We start from the raw sequence: 13,112 nt of genomic DNA, 5'->3' as shown, positions 1-13,112 counted from the left end.
GCAAATGAGGGGCCGGGAAGAATGGCGGCGACAACCCAAGGCGGGACCCCCCTCTGCTCTTGTCCGCACCGTCTGGTCCACTCAGCGGTCCGGCCGAGGGAGCCCCCGCCTGGGCCAAAAGGAGGGAAGGGACTCGCCCGCCGAGCTGCTGCTTCTCGCCCCGCACCAGCCCCGTGCAAAACTGAAGGAGCCGGACCGGGCGCTTCTCCGGGTTGGCCGGAACCCGCTGCCGCGCTCTGCACGCGCGCAGAGGCACCGGGCGCCAGGTGGAAGGCTGGCGGTGCAGGCCAGCAGGGGGCAGCCGAGAGCCGCCCGGCCTCCGGCCCCACGACGGTGCCCCGCCGCAGAAGCGGCCACTTGGCGCCGCCGCCGCCGCCCGCCTGCAGCAGCCCGGCCGCTCCGGGGCCGCCGCCATGACCATCAGCGCGCTCCGCCCGGGGGGCAGCCCGCGCCTGCAGCTGCCCTGCCTGGCCAAGGTGGGTGGGGGCGGGGGGGGGGGGGCGTCGGAGGTTGCCTTGGGTCTCCGCCAGCCCCGTAGGCGGTGGGGTGGGGTGCCCCGGGTCCCCCCGCTGCCCCGCCGGGAGCCAGGGGGTCTGGGTCTGAGCGGCTGCCGCCCCGCAGATGGAGCGAGTGGTGCTGGGCATGCAAGACCCGGACATGGGCATCAAGCTGCGCAGTCAACGCCTCCTGCTCACGGTCATCCCGCACGCCATGACCGGTGAGTGAGTCTCCCCCGAGGGGGCGCCCCACAGCGCGCCCCGCCGCCCCTCCGGCGCCGCTTCGCCTTCCCTGCAGCGGCGCCTCCCGCGGGGATCTCGGCGGCTGCGCAAAGCTGCCTCTGGATGGATGGATGGACACGGGAGGGCCGGTCTGAGCCCCGCGGAGGCGCCCCAGCAATGACGGGGCCGGTGGGGGCGGGCGGCGCCGGGCTCCCTGCTGACCTGGGGGCTCCCTCTCCCCGCAGGATACGACATCGTGGAGTGGCTCCTGCAGAAATACGGCCTTTCGGAAGAGGGTGAGTCGGCGCTGCGCAAAGCCTCTGCCGAGCCCCGCGGAGCTGCTCGAGGGCGCGGCTGGGCGGGGGGCTGATGTGCCGGAGGGCGGGCGGCTGGGCGGGGGGCTGCTCACGACCCTCATCCTTCCCGCAGAGTCCTTGCACCTGGGTAAGCTGATCGTGAAGCACGGCTACATCTACCCGCTGAAGGAGCCCCGCAGCCTCGCCCTGCGCGTCGACGAGACGCCCTACCGCTTCCAGGTGGGTCGGCCAGCATCTCTGGGGCGGGAGGAGGAGGAGGGCGGTCCTTCTCTCAGGCTCCAGGAAGCCTGGGGGCGCAGAGTCTCCGTCTGCATCGGGCAGCCCCCTGCCCGGAGGGCCTTGAAGCGCAGCTGGGGGCGGAGCAGCGCGGCCTCTGCGGGCCAAAGGGTCTTGGCTGGCTCTTGCCCCACTCTCCCCAGTCAGGCAGGGCCGGGTTAAGACCTCTAGAGGCCCTAAGCGATTGGAAGATTTGGGTGCCCCCATAGATATCTAATTCAAAATATAAACTATAATAAACTGCAGAATAGAATTTTGTTTTTCAAAATGAAACAAAACCTACAGTCAGATGGAGAATAATATTTATTTTTATATACTTTATATACTTTTTTTTGGGGGGGGGGAGGGAATCCCATACTTTTTCTAACTGCAAAGTCCATGGTAAATCCGGCAGTGGGAGATGTCTGTGGCGCCCTCTTTCGATGATGCCCTTAGCAGGTGCTGCTTTCGGTTCATAGTTAATCCGGCCTCTCTCTCTCTCTGTGCTTCACAGACCCCCTATTTCTGGATGAGCACCAAGTGGCCAGCCACAGACCTGGATTATGGTGAGAGCCACTTCTCTGCCCCCCCCAAGAGCCAAGGGAGTCCCAGGAGACCTCTGGGCAGCTTGACCCCAGGCAGTGGGGGAACCCCCAACCCGGTTCCATGGCCAACAACAGACCCTCCCTTTTCCAGCCATCTACCTGGCCAAGAAGAACATCCGTAAGCAGGGAGAGCTCATTGAGCATGAGAAGGTAAAGGGGGGGCATGGTGGGTGGGGGCAGGTGGGGAGGGGGAAGTGCAGCCCCCTCTTCATGCTTCCTGGCTCCCCTCTTCTGGAATGACGTATCCCCTGCAGGAAGATTACAACCAGCTGCACAAAAGGATCAACCACACCTGGGACTTTGTCGTCATGCAGGCCAGAGAGCAGCTCCGGTGAGTTTGTGGGGGGCAGGAGGAGGTGGCAGCCATGTGGGGTGTGGAGCTGGGAAAGCCAGAGGCCCTGAAGTTCCATCCCTCCCTCCTCTCAACCCCCCAGGGCAGCCAAGCAGCGGCGGAAAGGCGACCGGATCGTCATCGATTGCCAGGAACAGGCCTACTGGCTCGTCAACAGGCCCCCGGTGAGGCGGGGAAGGGAGGCAGCCCAGCCGGAGAGAGGCTGCTGCCCTTGCAGGAGGCTGCCAGCCCCACTGTTCTCCTAACTTGCAGGGCCACATGAGGGGCAGGGGCTGTGTGCTGCTGTCAGCCAGCCACGCCCACTAGCCCCAGCTTCATGGCTGAGCCGGGATTTGAACTCGCATCCCTCCACTACCAGTCCATCTCTCAGAAGGACATCAGAAGAGGCCTGTAGCCGGATTGGACCAAAGGCCCTTCTAGGCGAGGCAGATGCCTCTTAAGAAGCTCACAAGTGCAGAGCCCTCTTTCCCATAGGGCTTAGTGGTGCATCGCGCCAGGGCGCCGGCCTCTCAGGGGCGCCCCAGCGAGTGGGGGAGCTGCGCGGCTTTGCTGGCAGCCTCCTCTTTCCCTGCATGCCCGCCAGCTGCAACCACATGGCCGGCGGGCGCGCAGCTTCCCTCCCAAGCCTCTGTGGGGATTGCTCTCCTACAGCAGCATGGGGGAGAGTTCTGCCCCCCCCCAATGGCTGGCAGTGCGCAGCTACGGCCACCCCAACACTATCCATGGTAATTTGGGGATGCTGGGCAGATATTTGCACCCCGGCGCCTCATCTGCTAAAGATGGCCCTGCACAAGTGGGGCATGAGCTGAACAGCGCGACACCTAGCAATTGGTGTTTAGGGGCAGACTGCCCATGAAGAGGGAGGGTGTGTATGGCTTTTTGGGATGCAGGTGGCACAGTGGTCTAAACCACTGAGCCTCTTGGGCTTGCTGGTTGGCAGTTCGAATCCCCATGACTGGGTGAGCTCCCATTGCTCTGTCCCAGCTCCTGCCAACCTAGCAGTTTGAAAGCACACTAGTGCAAGGAGATAAATAGGTACCGCTGTGGTGGGAAGGTAAACAGCATTTCTGTGCGCTCTGGTTTCCGTCACGGTGTCCCGTTGCGCCAGAAGCGGTTTAGTCATGCTGGCCACATGACCCGGAAAGCTGTCTGTGGACAAACGCTGGCTCCCTCGGCCTGAAAGCAAGATGAGCCCTGCACCCCAGAGTCGCCTTTCACTGGACCTAACCATCCAGGGGTCCTTGAACTATATGGCTGTTATTGCTAATAGGTATCACACGAGCTTTCCCAGCCATCTCAGCTGCCGCCTCCCACTGCCCTGTTCGTCCAGCCAGAGTGGCATTGCAGAGGGGATGGTATGGGCATCTCCTGGGCGTGAGCTGCTCCTCCTCCTCCTGCACTGGCCTCCCTTGCCCACGGGCAGCTGGGTCCAGAGCAGAGGAGGCCCCTGAGGTCCCTCCTTGACCCCTCTGGCCCTGGGAGGCAGGCCAAGAGTTTATCCTGCACCCACAGGGCACCTCCAGGTTGGCAGCAGAGTGGGAACTTGGAGCCCTGCTTGCTCGGGAGGGAAGGGTAAAATCCAGCCTCTCTCTCCTGCTTGCAGCCTGGCAGCCTGAATGTGATGGAGGAAGGGCCGGAGAGGAGGAACTGCCAGAGCACCCGAGTCCAGCTGGTGAGTGCGGGGGGTGGGGGGGTGGCGGATCTAGGGGGGCAGTGGGGAGTGATGGGCACATTGCTGGGCCACCCTTGCCCTGGGCTCTGTGCCCCAGACCTCCCTGGGCAGCTGCTGCAGCTGCATAAGAGCCTTTGTCATGGCTTGCCGGCTCCCAGCAATGCCCCCAGCACCTGCCTCTTGTTCACCAATGGTGGGGGGCACCCTCTGTGCCAGCCTTTCCGCCTGCTTTCGCTTGGTGGTAGAGCGATGCCTGCCTTTGGCTTCCTTGCAAGGGGCTCTCTCTGTTTCCTGCTCCTCCATTGCAGTGGGTGAGTTGCCCGGCCCAGGGTGGGGCTGGCAAAAACCTCCTGTGCCTGGCCCCACTGCGGGTTCCCCTTTGGCGAGGACATGCCTCTGTGTTGACCTTTCTCTTTCTGGAAGGTGCCTGTCGCCCTGGCTCCCTTCGCCCCCTCGGCAGGCCCCCCTGCCCGGGCTTTGCAGATTATAATATTAATATTATTATTCATACTTCACCTTTTCCCCTGATGGGACTCAAGGCGGTTCACAGATATAAATAAGAACTGCTATAAACCTGGCTGGGGGGCAGGGGGTGGGCAGGAATTGTTAAAAAACAATTAAACATTGATAGAAGTAAAACAGTATACTGTACAGCTCGAATATAAGTCACACCTGAATATAAGCCACGCCTTTAAAATTCAAGGGGGAAAAAGAAAAATGCCGCTCCCTTAAAATTCCACAGGCGCTCACACCTGCTCCCTTTTACTGTTTGTCTGTCTCAGCAGCGATCTCACATAAAAGCCAGTTTTTGTATGGCCATGAATTTAAGCTGCACTTAACTTTGCGGTCGGAATTTGGGGGAAAAAAGTGCAGACTGTAAATGGGTAAAATTGATGGTAACTGCAGCCAGACAGGTTATAGCGAGTAATTGGAAAAATGCACAAGAGTTAGGGGTGAACCAATGGAGGAAAAAACTGAATAATATGTAATTTTAGAATATCTAACTGTGAAGATACACAGAATGAAAGGGTTTACGGTCAGTGAGAAAGAGGAGGATTGGTTTGAGAAGATTATTTGGGTAGGTTTGAACAATTTGGGGCAATTAAAATGTTAAAAGTTAGATAAACCTTGTGGATGGAGGAGGGTTAACGTATATAAAATTGTACATATGGTTGATTTTAATATGTTATTATTGATTATGTATACCCAATGTACCAAACGCCTGGGGGGGTTTCACTGTTTGTGTTTTGGTTGTTGGTAAAAAATAAAAAAAATAAACACTAAAAAAATAATAATTCGGGCCGATACAGAAACCATGCAAATAATGTCAATAGCAGCAGCCAGCACCAGCCTGTTCCTCAAAAGCGGTCACTTCCCCCCAAACCTGAGGGAGCAAGGAGGACAGTGAGGAGGGAGCCAGCCGGGCTTCCCTAGGCAGGGAGTTCCAAAGTTGCCTGGGAGGAGCCACCACCGAGAAGGCCCTCCTTGCATCTCCACCAAGAAGGGCTGCGAAGGCGGGGACGACGACTGAGGGAAAGGCCTCCCCCTATGTGTGCGGACTGCTCCCCTCGTCCCTGTGCTGGGAGGGGGGGGTGTCGGGCTGCGTCCATCTCTCTGTCTCACATTGCTCTGTCTGCCTGTGCTCCCCCCTCCCTCCCCCCCTACTGATCACTGGGGTCTGTTTTCTTCTCTTCTGTCTGCCGCTTTGTCCGTCTGTCCGTCCACGTAAGTCACTAACACGGCCATGTAACTAACTCACTGTTTGCTGCTGGGATGGGGGGGGGGCTCTGCTTGTTGGTGGGTGGGAAGGGTCCCTTAGCCCCATGCTTCCTTTTGAGTGGGTGGGAGGAGGCCCCCCCCCCATCGGGAGAGGTCTGAGCCTGGCGCTTTGCCCTCTTGCTTCAACTCTGGGAATCTCTGGTTAAAGGGAGTTGGGGGGAAGGAGAGGGAAAAGCCAGTGGGGGGGGGAAGTAGCAACCCTGGAGTCTGACCCTCTCTGAGAAGATGAGGGGGGCAGCGAGGCAAAGGCAGCCCCTGAGATTTGCTCACCTCTTTCTCTCCCCTTTCCAGGAAAAGAACACGGATTATTACAAACGGGAGGTGAGTTTATTGGGGGGGGGAGGGGGCTGAAGGGATACAGGAATCACAGAATTGTAGAGTTGGAAGGGACCCCCAGGGTCTCCTTGTCCCACCCCCTGCAATGGGGGAATCTCAGCTAAAGCATCCCTGACAGACGGCCATTCAACCTCTGCTTAAAAACCACCAAGGAAGGGGAGTCAAACACCTTCAGAATCTCCTTTCTTACAACTTGAAGCCATTCTTTTGGGGCCTACCCTCCAGAGCAGGAGAAAACAAGCTGGCTCTATCTTTCAGAGAACAGTGGTGGTGGTGGTGGTGGTGGTGGTGATGATGATGATAAATTTATTCTTTAACCCTGCCCATCTGGCTGGGTTTCCACAGCCACGTTGGGCGGATCCCAACAGAATATTCAAAATAGAATCAAACATTAAAATCTTCCCTAAACAGGGCTGCCTTCAGATGTCTTCTGAAAGTCAGATAGTTGTTTATTTGCTTGACATCTGTTGGGAAGGCGTTCCACAGGGAGGGCGCCACCACCGAGAAGGCCCTCTGCCTGGTTCCTTGTAACCTCATTTCTCGCAGGGAGGGAACTGCCAGAAGACCCTCGGATCTGGACCTCAGTGTCTGGGCTGAATGATGGGGGTGGAGACAGGGTCAGGGGGAGACCCTCCTTACCTCTTGAAGGTTTAATGTGGGAGGCAGGTGGGCCAAGTTCTTGGTGGGCCAAGAGCAACGCAGGTCAAAGATCAGGAGGTGCCCTTGAGGCTGCTGCTGAGATGCCTTGGGTCAACTGGAGTGGGTGGGTGGGTGGGTGGGGGTTGTAGGCAGCTCCTTGACACCCCCCGCTCTCTTGGACGCAGATCCGCTACTGCCGCGCCGCCATGGGCAGGACAAGGGTCAAGTCTTCCGTCTGCCTGGAAGGGTGAGTGGCAGCGCCAGGGCTGCCAGCTGGCCAGGGGCTTCCAGGGGCAGGTGGGGCTCACCTTGGGCTCACCTGGGGCTCTGCAGGTAGAACAAAACAGGCCCAGGTGGTGGTACCCACGGGTCACTTTCCCCCAGGAGCACGAGGAACCATGAAGGAGCAATCTTTGGGTTCCTTCAGTGAACCAGCTACAAATCCACCTCAGAGTTGCCTCGGCCAGCCCACGTTTTGCCAGCTGCAGTTCCAGTCCTCAGGCTTACAATCTCAAAAGCAGGGGGCAAGGGTGGTGGTGGTGAGGACAATGACCAGGGCCAGATTGAGGTTTGATGAGGCCCTAGTAATGGGGCCCTTTATATGTCCAGCTGTCCTTTGTCAACAACAATTTGTCGCTGTGTTGAATATAATGCTATATGGCAATTTATGGACCTCATAGATATCTAAAATAGGGACACGGGTGGCACTGTGGGTTAAACCACAGAGCCTAGGACTTGCTGATCAGAAGGTCGGCGGTTCAAATCCCCGTGATGGGGTGAGCTCCCGTTGCTCGGTCCCTGCTCCTGCCAACCTAGCAGTTCAAAAGCAAGTCAAAGTGCAAGGAGATAAATAGGTATCGCTCTGGCAGGAAGGTAAACGGCATTTCCGTGCGCTGCTCTGGGTCGCCAGAAGCGGCTTAGTCATGCTGGCCACATGACCTGGAAGCTGTACGCCGGCTCCCTCGGCCAATAAAGCGAGATGAGCGCTGCAACCCCAGAGTCGGCCATGACTGGACCTAATGGTCAGGGGTCCCTTTACCTTTACCTAGGTATCTAAAGCCATTTGCACATGCAGAATGTAGGCACCCTATATATAGAAAGGAGAAAAGCAGTGATATTTTAGGGAGCAGGCTAGCCCATGACTTACATCAGAGGAGCCTACACAACACAAAACACTCTTGCTGTATGTAGGTTTTATTTTATTTGTTTTTATCTTATATTTTGGAATAGTACATCCAGTTTTTCCCCCTTTAAAATTTTTTGGGGCCCCCAAGAGAGTGAGGCTCTAGCTCTAGCTTGTTTAGCTTATATGTAAATCCCACACTGATAATGATTGAGAGGCGGGGGGCGAGGGACGGGGAGCAGGGTTCTGCCCATTCCTTGGTTCCACAGCCTTACTGGGTGATGTGAGGTGCCTATTTCATACGTGTTTCTTCTAGGGGGGGGGGTCCTTGCTTCTTTCTGCCTGTTACTCCCAGGGTGGGCTTAGCCCCTTTGCTGTACCTGGCAGCAGAGAAGGCCCCCACCGACTCCTCACCCCCACCTCCTGCTGCCTCTGCAGGTACCTCAAGTTCAACGAGCAATATGTGCCGCACGATCCCATCATGTCCGGCTGCCTCCCCAGTAATCCCTGGATCACAGACGACACCACCTACTGGGCCATGAATGCCCCCACGTAAGTGCATCGCCCCCAATTGGTGGAGGCGCCCCAGATGCCTGCCTGGCCCCCTCCCTGCCTACGTCTGCACTGGGCCCCCCTTGCCTGCCTTCCCCCCCTCTCTTTGGGGAAAGGCCCCTTGGCTTTCAGGGGTCCCTCAGGGCTTGCATTACACCCTGCCCCCCCCGCCTGCCTGCAGGGTGACAGCCCCCACCAAGCTGCGAGTGGAGCGCTGGAGCTTTGGCTTCAGTGAGCTGATCGGAGACAGCCTGGGCCGGGTGCAGCTCCTGGAGTTCCTCAAGAAGGAGTTCAGTGGTAGGTCCAGCTTTAATAATAATAATAATATTAATAATAATAATAATAATAATAATAATAATAATAATAATAATAATAATAAAAGATTTATTTATACCCCACCCATCTGGATGGGTTTCCCCAGCCACTCTGGACGGCTTCCAACAAAATATTAAAAATGCAATAAAACACCAGACATTAAAAACTTCCCTAAACAGGACTGCGTTCAGATGTCTTCTAAGAGTCAGATAGTTATTTCTTTGACATCTGATGGGCAGGCGCCACCACCGAGAAGGCCCTCTGCCTGGTTCCCTGTAACTTGGCTTCTTGCAGCGAGGGAACTGCCAGAAGGCCCTTGGCACTGGACCTCAGTGTCCAGGCAGAACGATGGGGGTGGAGATGCTCCTTCAGGTCTACTGGGCCGAGGCCGTTTAGGGCTTTCAAGATCAACACCAACACATTGATTTGTGCTCGAAATTGTACTTTTGCCTCTGGGGTGTGCAAGACCAACTTGCCCCGCACTGTCCTTTCCCCCTGGGTCCCTCCGTGCTGCCGCCCCTTCAGCTTCTCTTACCTCTCCCCTCTTCCTCTCCTGCTTCTCCAGCCGAGAACCTGAGCTTCTGGGAGGCCTGCGAAGAGCTGCGCTACGGAGAGCAGGCCCGGATTGAGGAGATCGTGGACTCCATCTACCAGTAAGCGCCTTGCTCTCCTCCCCTTGCTGGCTCCTGCAGGCCTGGCCTGCATGGTCAGCCCAAGGCGTTTTGCTGCCCGAAGCCGAGGGCGAGAAGTAGTCTCCTCCCCGTCCCGTTCCATGCGTGAAATCTCCGCGGACCCTCGGATCTTGTTTCTGCTTTATCTGCTGCACCCCAAAAGGCAGCGGCTGAGTTTAGTGGGTGCAGGATGGGTTGCAAAGCACTCGCCCACCCAGAGCTCCCTGTGCTTGCTGGTCTTCAATCTTGGCCGCCCGAGGTAGCTGCCTCATGGTAGGGCCGGCCCTGGGTGGCCTCTCACCTCTAGGGGGCTCCAATGGGGCTTCGCCTCTCCCTTCCTCCCAGCCCCAGAGGAACCGGGACCTCCAAGCCAGGCTGGGTTTCCCACACCCCACACAGGCGCTTCTACTCGGTGCCCACCTGTAGCATTCCCAAAGCAAGGAAGGATTGGACTCTGATTAATAAAATACACACGAGGCTTGACCAGCCAGACTCTGGGAGGGGTGCCAATAATAACAATCCTCTCCACCCCTCGGCCCAGGTCGTTTTATTCACAAAAGAACTTTTTGCGCAGTGTTCGTAAGAACCAATCAGATTTCCTCTGAGCATTAAAAAAAACAAAACCCCATGTGGGGACAAAGTTAAAAGTTAAAACTACAAAGAAACTATTTCCTACTTGAGCATGCATAGTAGTCCAGAGTAAATAAAATAGGAATAAAAGGAGGAATGCATTCAGCAAAACCCCGGTGGTAATAAACAGGAGAGGCAGGATTTAGCATCTCCTTGTGAACTCTCTTCCTGGCCCTTAAGATCTATCTAAAGGTTAACAAACTACATCAAAGTAACCTATTAACTTTATGTACTGAGGATGCCTGATGAAGCAACTGGCCTGTGTGTTTAGAATGCTTATACGTGCCTGTCAGGTGTAGAGAAAGGAAATGGCAGAGGTGGAATTCGATCAGAAACTATTGTCAATGAATCAAACCCAGTCAACGTTTTCATCGCGGACACAATGGCTTGCTTCATTTTTCATGATTCCTCATAGCAATCCCACCTGACCCCCCACACTCTGGGTATTTGCACTCTTACACCCACCCATGCCAGGAACTCTCTGCCCCCCGCCCATGCCAAGGCAGCTCTTGCTCCCTCCAGGCAGTTCCTGGCCCCCGGGGCCACCCGCTGGGTGAACATCGACAGCAAGACGATGGAGAGGACTCTGGAAGGCATTAAGACCCCCCACCGCTACGTCATGGATGATGCCCAAATGCACATCTACATGCTGATGAAGAAGGTGCGGAGCAATCCTGGGGGTGGGGGCTCAGGGCTGGGCTGGGGCTGCCTTGGCCATCGTCACCCCAGAGCTCTCCCCCTTCCCCGCTAGGACTCCTACCCTCGCTTCCTGAAGTCTGATCTCTACAAGAACCTGCTGGCGGAGGCTGTCATCCCCCCGGAGACGAAGAAGCGGTGAGCGGATGGGGAGGGGGCCCGCAAGTGCCCCCCACTTCAGGGAGGGTGCTAGTGGTGGGGCTGGGGGAGATTGCCTCTCTGCAGTGTCAGACCGGACCCTTCCTCTCCCCCCGCAGGGTCTTTCCCTTCATGCGGAAGCAGCGCCACTCCAGCCCCAGCCCCGCCCTGCCGCCCCCCCAGGGGGACCACGAGGCAAAGGCCGAAGACAAGAGCAAAGCGGGGCCACCTGCCCCGGTGGAGGAGGGGGGCGAAGAGGACGGCGGCACCTAGGACCCCCCCCAATTCCCCTTGCCATCCACACACAGGCAGGAGAAGGGCCTGCCTTTGCCCCCCCCCAGACAAGCACTGCTGACTCACCTGGACGTCCCTCAACTGATGCTCATAACTGACCTTCCTGTATCCCCCCCCCCCACTGGAACGAAGCCATATGATGCAGAAGCCCAGCACAGACGCATCACCTCCTCTGCCTTATCTGCTTCTTGGAGCACAGCCCCCCCCCGACACTGTCTTGCCTCAGGAATTGCCCCCCTCCCTGCCTAGAGCGCCCACTTGCTCCCAGCCCCCCTCCTTCAGCTGAGCAGCGTTCCTGGCCCCCTCCTTCCCACGCACAACTGACTCAGGCTGTCCAGAAAACCTCAGAGGTGGAAGGCCTTGTGTGTGCCCCCCCCAGGGGTCCTCTGGTGGTTTGTGAGGGACGCCACCCCTGGCCAGGCCTCCAGATGGGTCCCAGAGCAGGGTGGGGGTGTCCTTTGCTCCTGCAGCTGCCCGAGGGGAGGGGGCAGTGCAAGGCCAGAAGGGCCGGGCTTTCTTCTGCTCTGCACCCCCCCCCCCGCACCCACTTGGCCCTCCAGATGTCTTCCAGCACCTGTCCGGTGTGTGAAGGAGGTTGCAGCTGCTGCAAGATCTGTTCTGCAAAGATGGAATCCAATAAAAACCCGTAGGAACAGCAGAGCTGTCTCGGGGCTGGTCAGTTTTATTTCCTTTCTCCACCCAAAGAACTGGGGGTGGGTGGGGTGGGGCAATTGCAGTCAACACTGAGAAAGGGGTGGGGGCCAGGGGAGCAAAAGCTTCTCATTCTGGAGCCTCCGGGGTGTCTTTCCTTCCCCAAAGGGGGTGGCGGGGGTTTGAGCAGAGGGAGGGGGGCAGCCATGTGTGGGGCAGGGAAGATGCCTGGTTTCAGGCAGCTGCAAGGAGTGGGGTGGCCTGCCTAGACTGCCTGCAATGGGGGGGGAGCAGCGGATGAGACCCCCACAGTGCCATTCCTGCGTTGCGGGGGCTGGGCTGAATGACCCTTGTGGGTGTGTGTGGGGGGTCCATTCCATCTCTTCTTCTTCATTGAGTTTATATACTGCCCTATACCCGGGGGTCTCAGGGTGGTTCACAGAATAAAATCAAGATAGGGAGGGCCTCAGAAGATGATCTCAGGGTCCAGGTAGGTTCATATGGAAAGAGGTGGTTCTTGAGGTATTGCCGTCCTGAGCCGTTTAAGGCTTTATAGGACAAAACCAGCACTTGGAATTGGACCCGGAAACTAATCGGTAGCCAGACCAGGATCAGTGTAAGATGCTCAAGCCGTCTTGCTGCAGTGAGCAACCTGTCCGCTGAATTCTGCACCAGCTGAAGTTTCCAAACCGTCTTCAGAGGCAGCCCTACACAGAACGTGTTGCAGTACCCCAGCCTTGAGGTTACCAACTCTACAATTCTAACACCCGTGTAGCCCTTGGGGAAGATAATCAAGAGCTCAGGGACCGGCCGTGTCGATTTGCTCCATGCCCCCCCCCCCAGCCCCAAATCCCCTGCAAGGATCTTTCCGCATTTCTGGGGCTTGGGAGGTATTTGCCATCTGCCCAGTAAGGAGATTAGTAGGGGCTGCAAAGCTCCGCTCTCCCATTGCATTTCCCCAGCAGATCCTGGAGAGCCTTAAAACCCCACTTGGCCCCATCTCTTGAGCAGGGGGTTGCAGCCGAGTCTCTCTCATTCCCCTGGCAGGCCTGCGCTGCAAGAGGGCCGCTTTGCCCCCAACATTTCTGCCTGGCCCACCGGTCCTCATGCCTGGGGGAAACTGGGGCAGGGCATCCTCTTAGCCTGGCACTGCTGCCGTTTCCCTCTCGCTAATCCCAGCGTGGCATGCTGCCGCCACCGCTGAACAGATGCCAGAAAAGCACTTTCGGAACAGATGGGGGCCGAGGGCTGGACGTCAGCCAGGAGCTGCTCTGCCGGGACCCCTCTGGCCTGCACAACAGGGACGTGGGGGGTTGTGTGTGTGTGTGTGTGCACATGCACAGCTGGGAGGGCGCAAGCCAAGCCCTT

The 13,112-nt window shown here is 57.5% G+C and overlaps 1 protein-coding gene across 2 annotated transcripts; it reads left to right on the top strand.

Annotated features, from left to right (window-relative positions):
- Positions 1-389: 389 nt before the first annotated feature.
- RGS11 (regulator of G protein signaling 11) lies at positions 390-11,753 on the top strand. Of its 2 annotated transcripts, none has more exons than XM_083474902.1 (17): positions 390-476; positions 622-718; positions 965-1,015; positions 1,149-1,255; positions 1,806-1,857; positions 1,988-2,046; positions 2,151-2,227; positions 2,331-2,412; positions 3,852-3,920; positions 5,997-6,020; positions 6,860-6,921; positions 8,236-8,349; positions 8,531-8,646; positions 9,230-9,317; positions 10,488-10,626; positions 10,717-10,799; positions 10,919-11,753. In XM_083474902.1, the coding sequence occupies exons 1-17, from the start codon at positions 414-416 to the stop codon at positions 11,070-11,072; spliced, it is 1,437 nt and encodes a 478-aa protein (XP_083331028.1). In that variant the 5' UTR covers positions 390-413; the 3' UTR covers positions 11,073-11,753. The 2 variants fall into 2 exon arrangements, with proteins under 2 accessions (XP_083331028.1, XP_083331027.1); XM_083474901.1 differs by having other exon boundaries at positions 5,991-6,020.
- The last annotated feature ends 1,359 nt before the right edge of the window (positions 11,754-13,112 follow it).

The sequence above is a fragment of the Podarcis liolepis genome (assembly GCF_965112155.1).
Source record: "Podarcis liolepis genome assembly, chromosome: 14".
Lineage (NCBI taxonomy): Eukaryota > Metazoa > Chordata > Lepidosauria > Squamata > Lacertidae > Podarcis > Podarcis liolepis.
This window is presented reverse-complemented; position numbering and strand designations above follow the sequence as displayed.

Excerpts from the sequence above, each read along its gene's own strand:
- RGS11 (XM_083474901.1), top strand. The coding sequence starts at position 414 with ATGACCATCAGCGCGCTCCGCCCGGGGGGCAGCCCGCGCCTGCAGCTG. Across the intron at positions 719-964 it reads CATCCCGCACGCCATGACCG|GATACGACATCGTGGAGTGG; the intron begins GTGAGTGAGTCT and ends CTCTCCCCGCAG. Across the intron at positions 3,921-5,990 it reads AGAGCACCCGAGTCCAGCTG|GAAAAGAACACGGATTATTA; the intron begins GTGAGTGCGGGG and ends TCCCCTTTCCAG.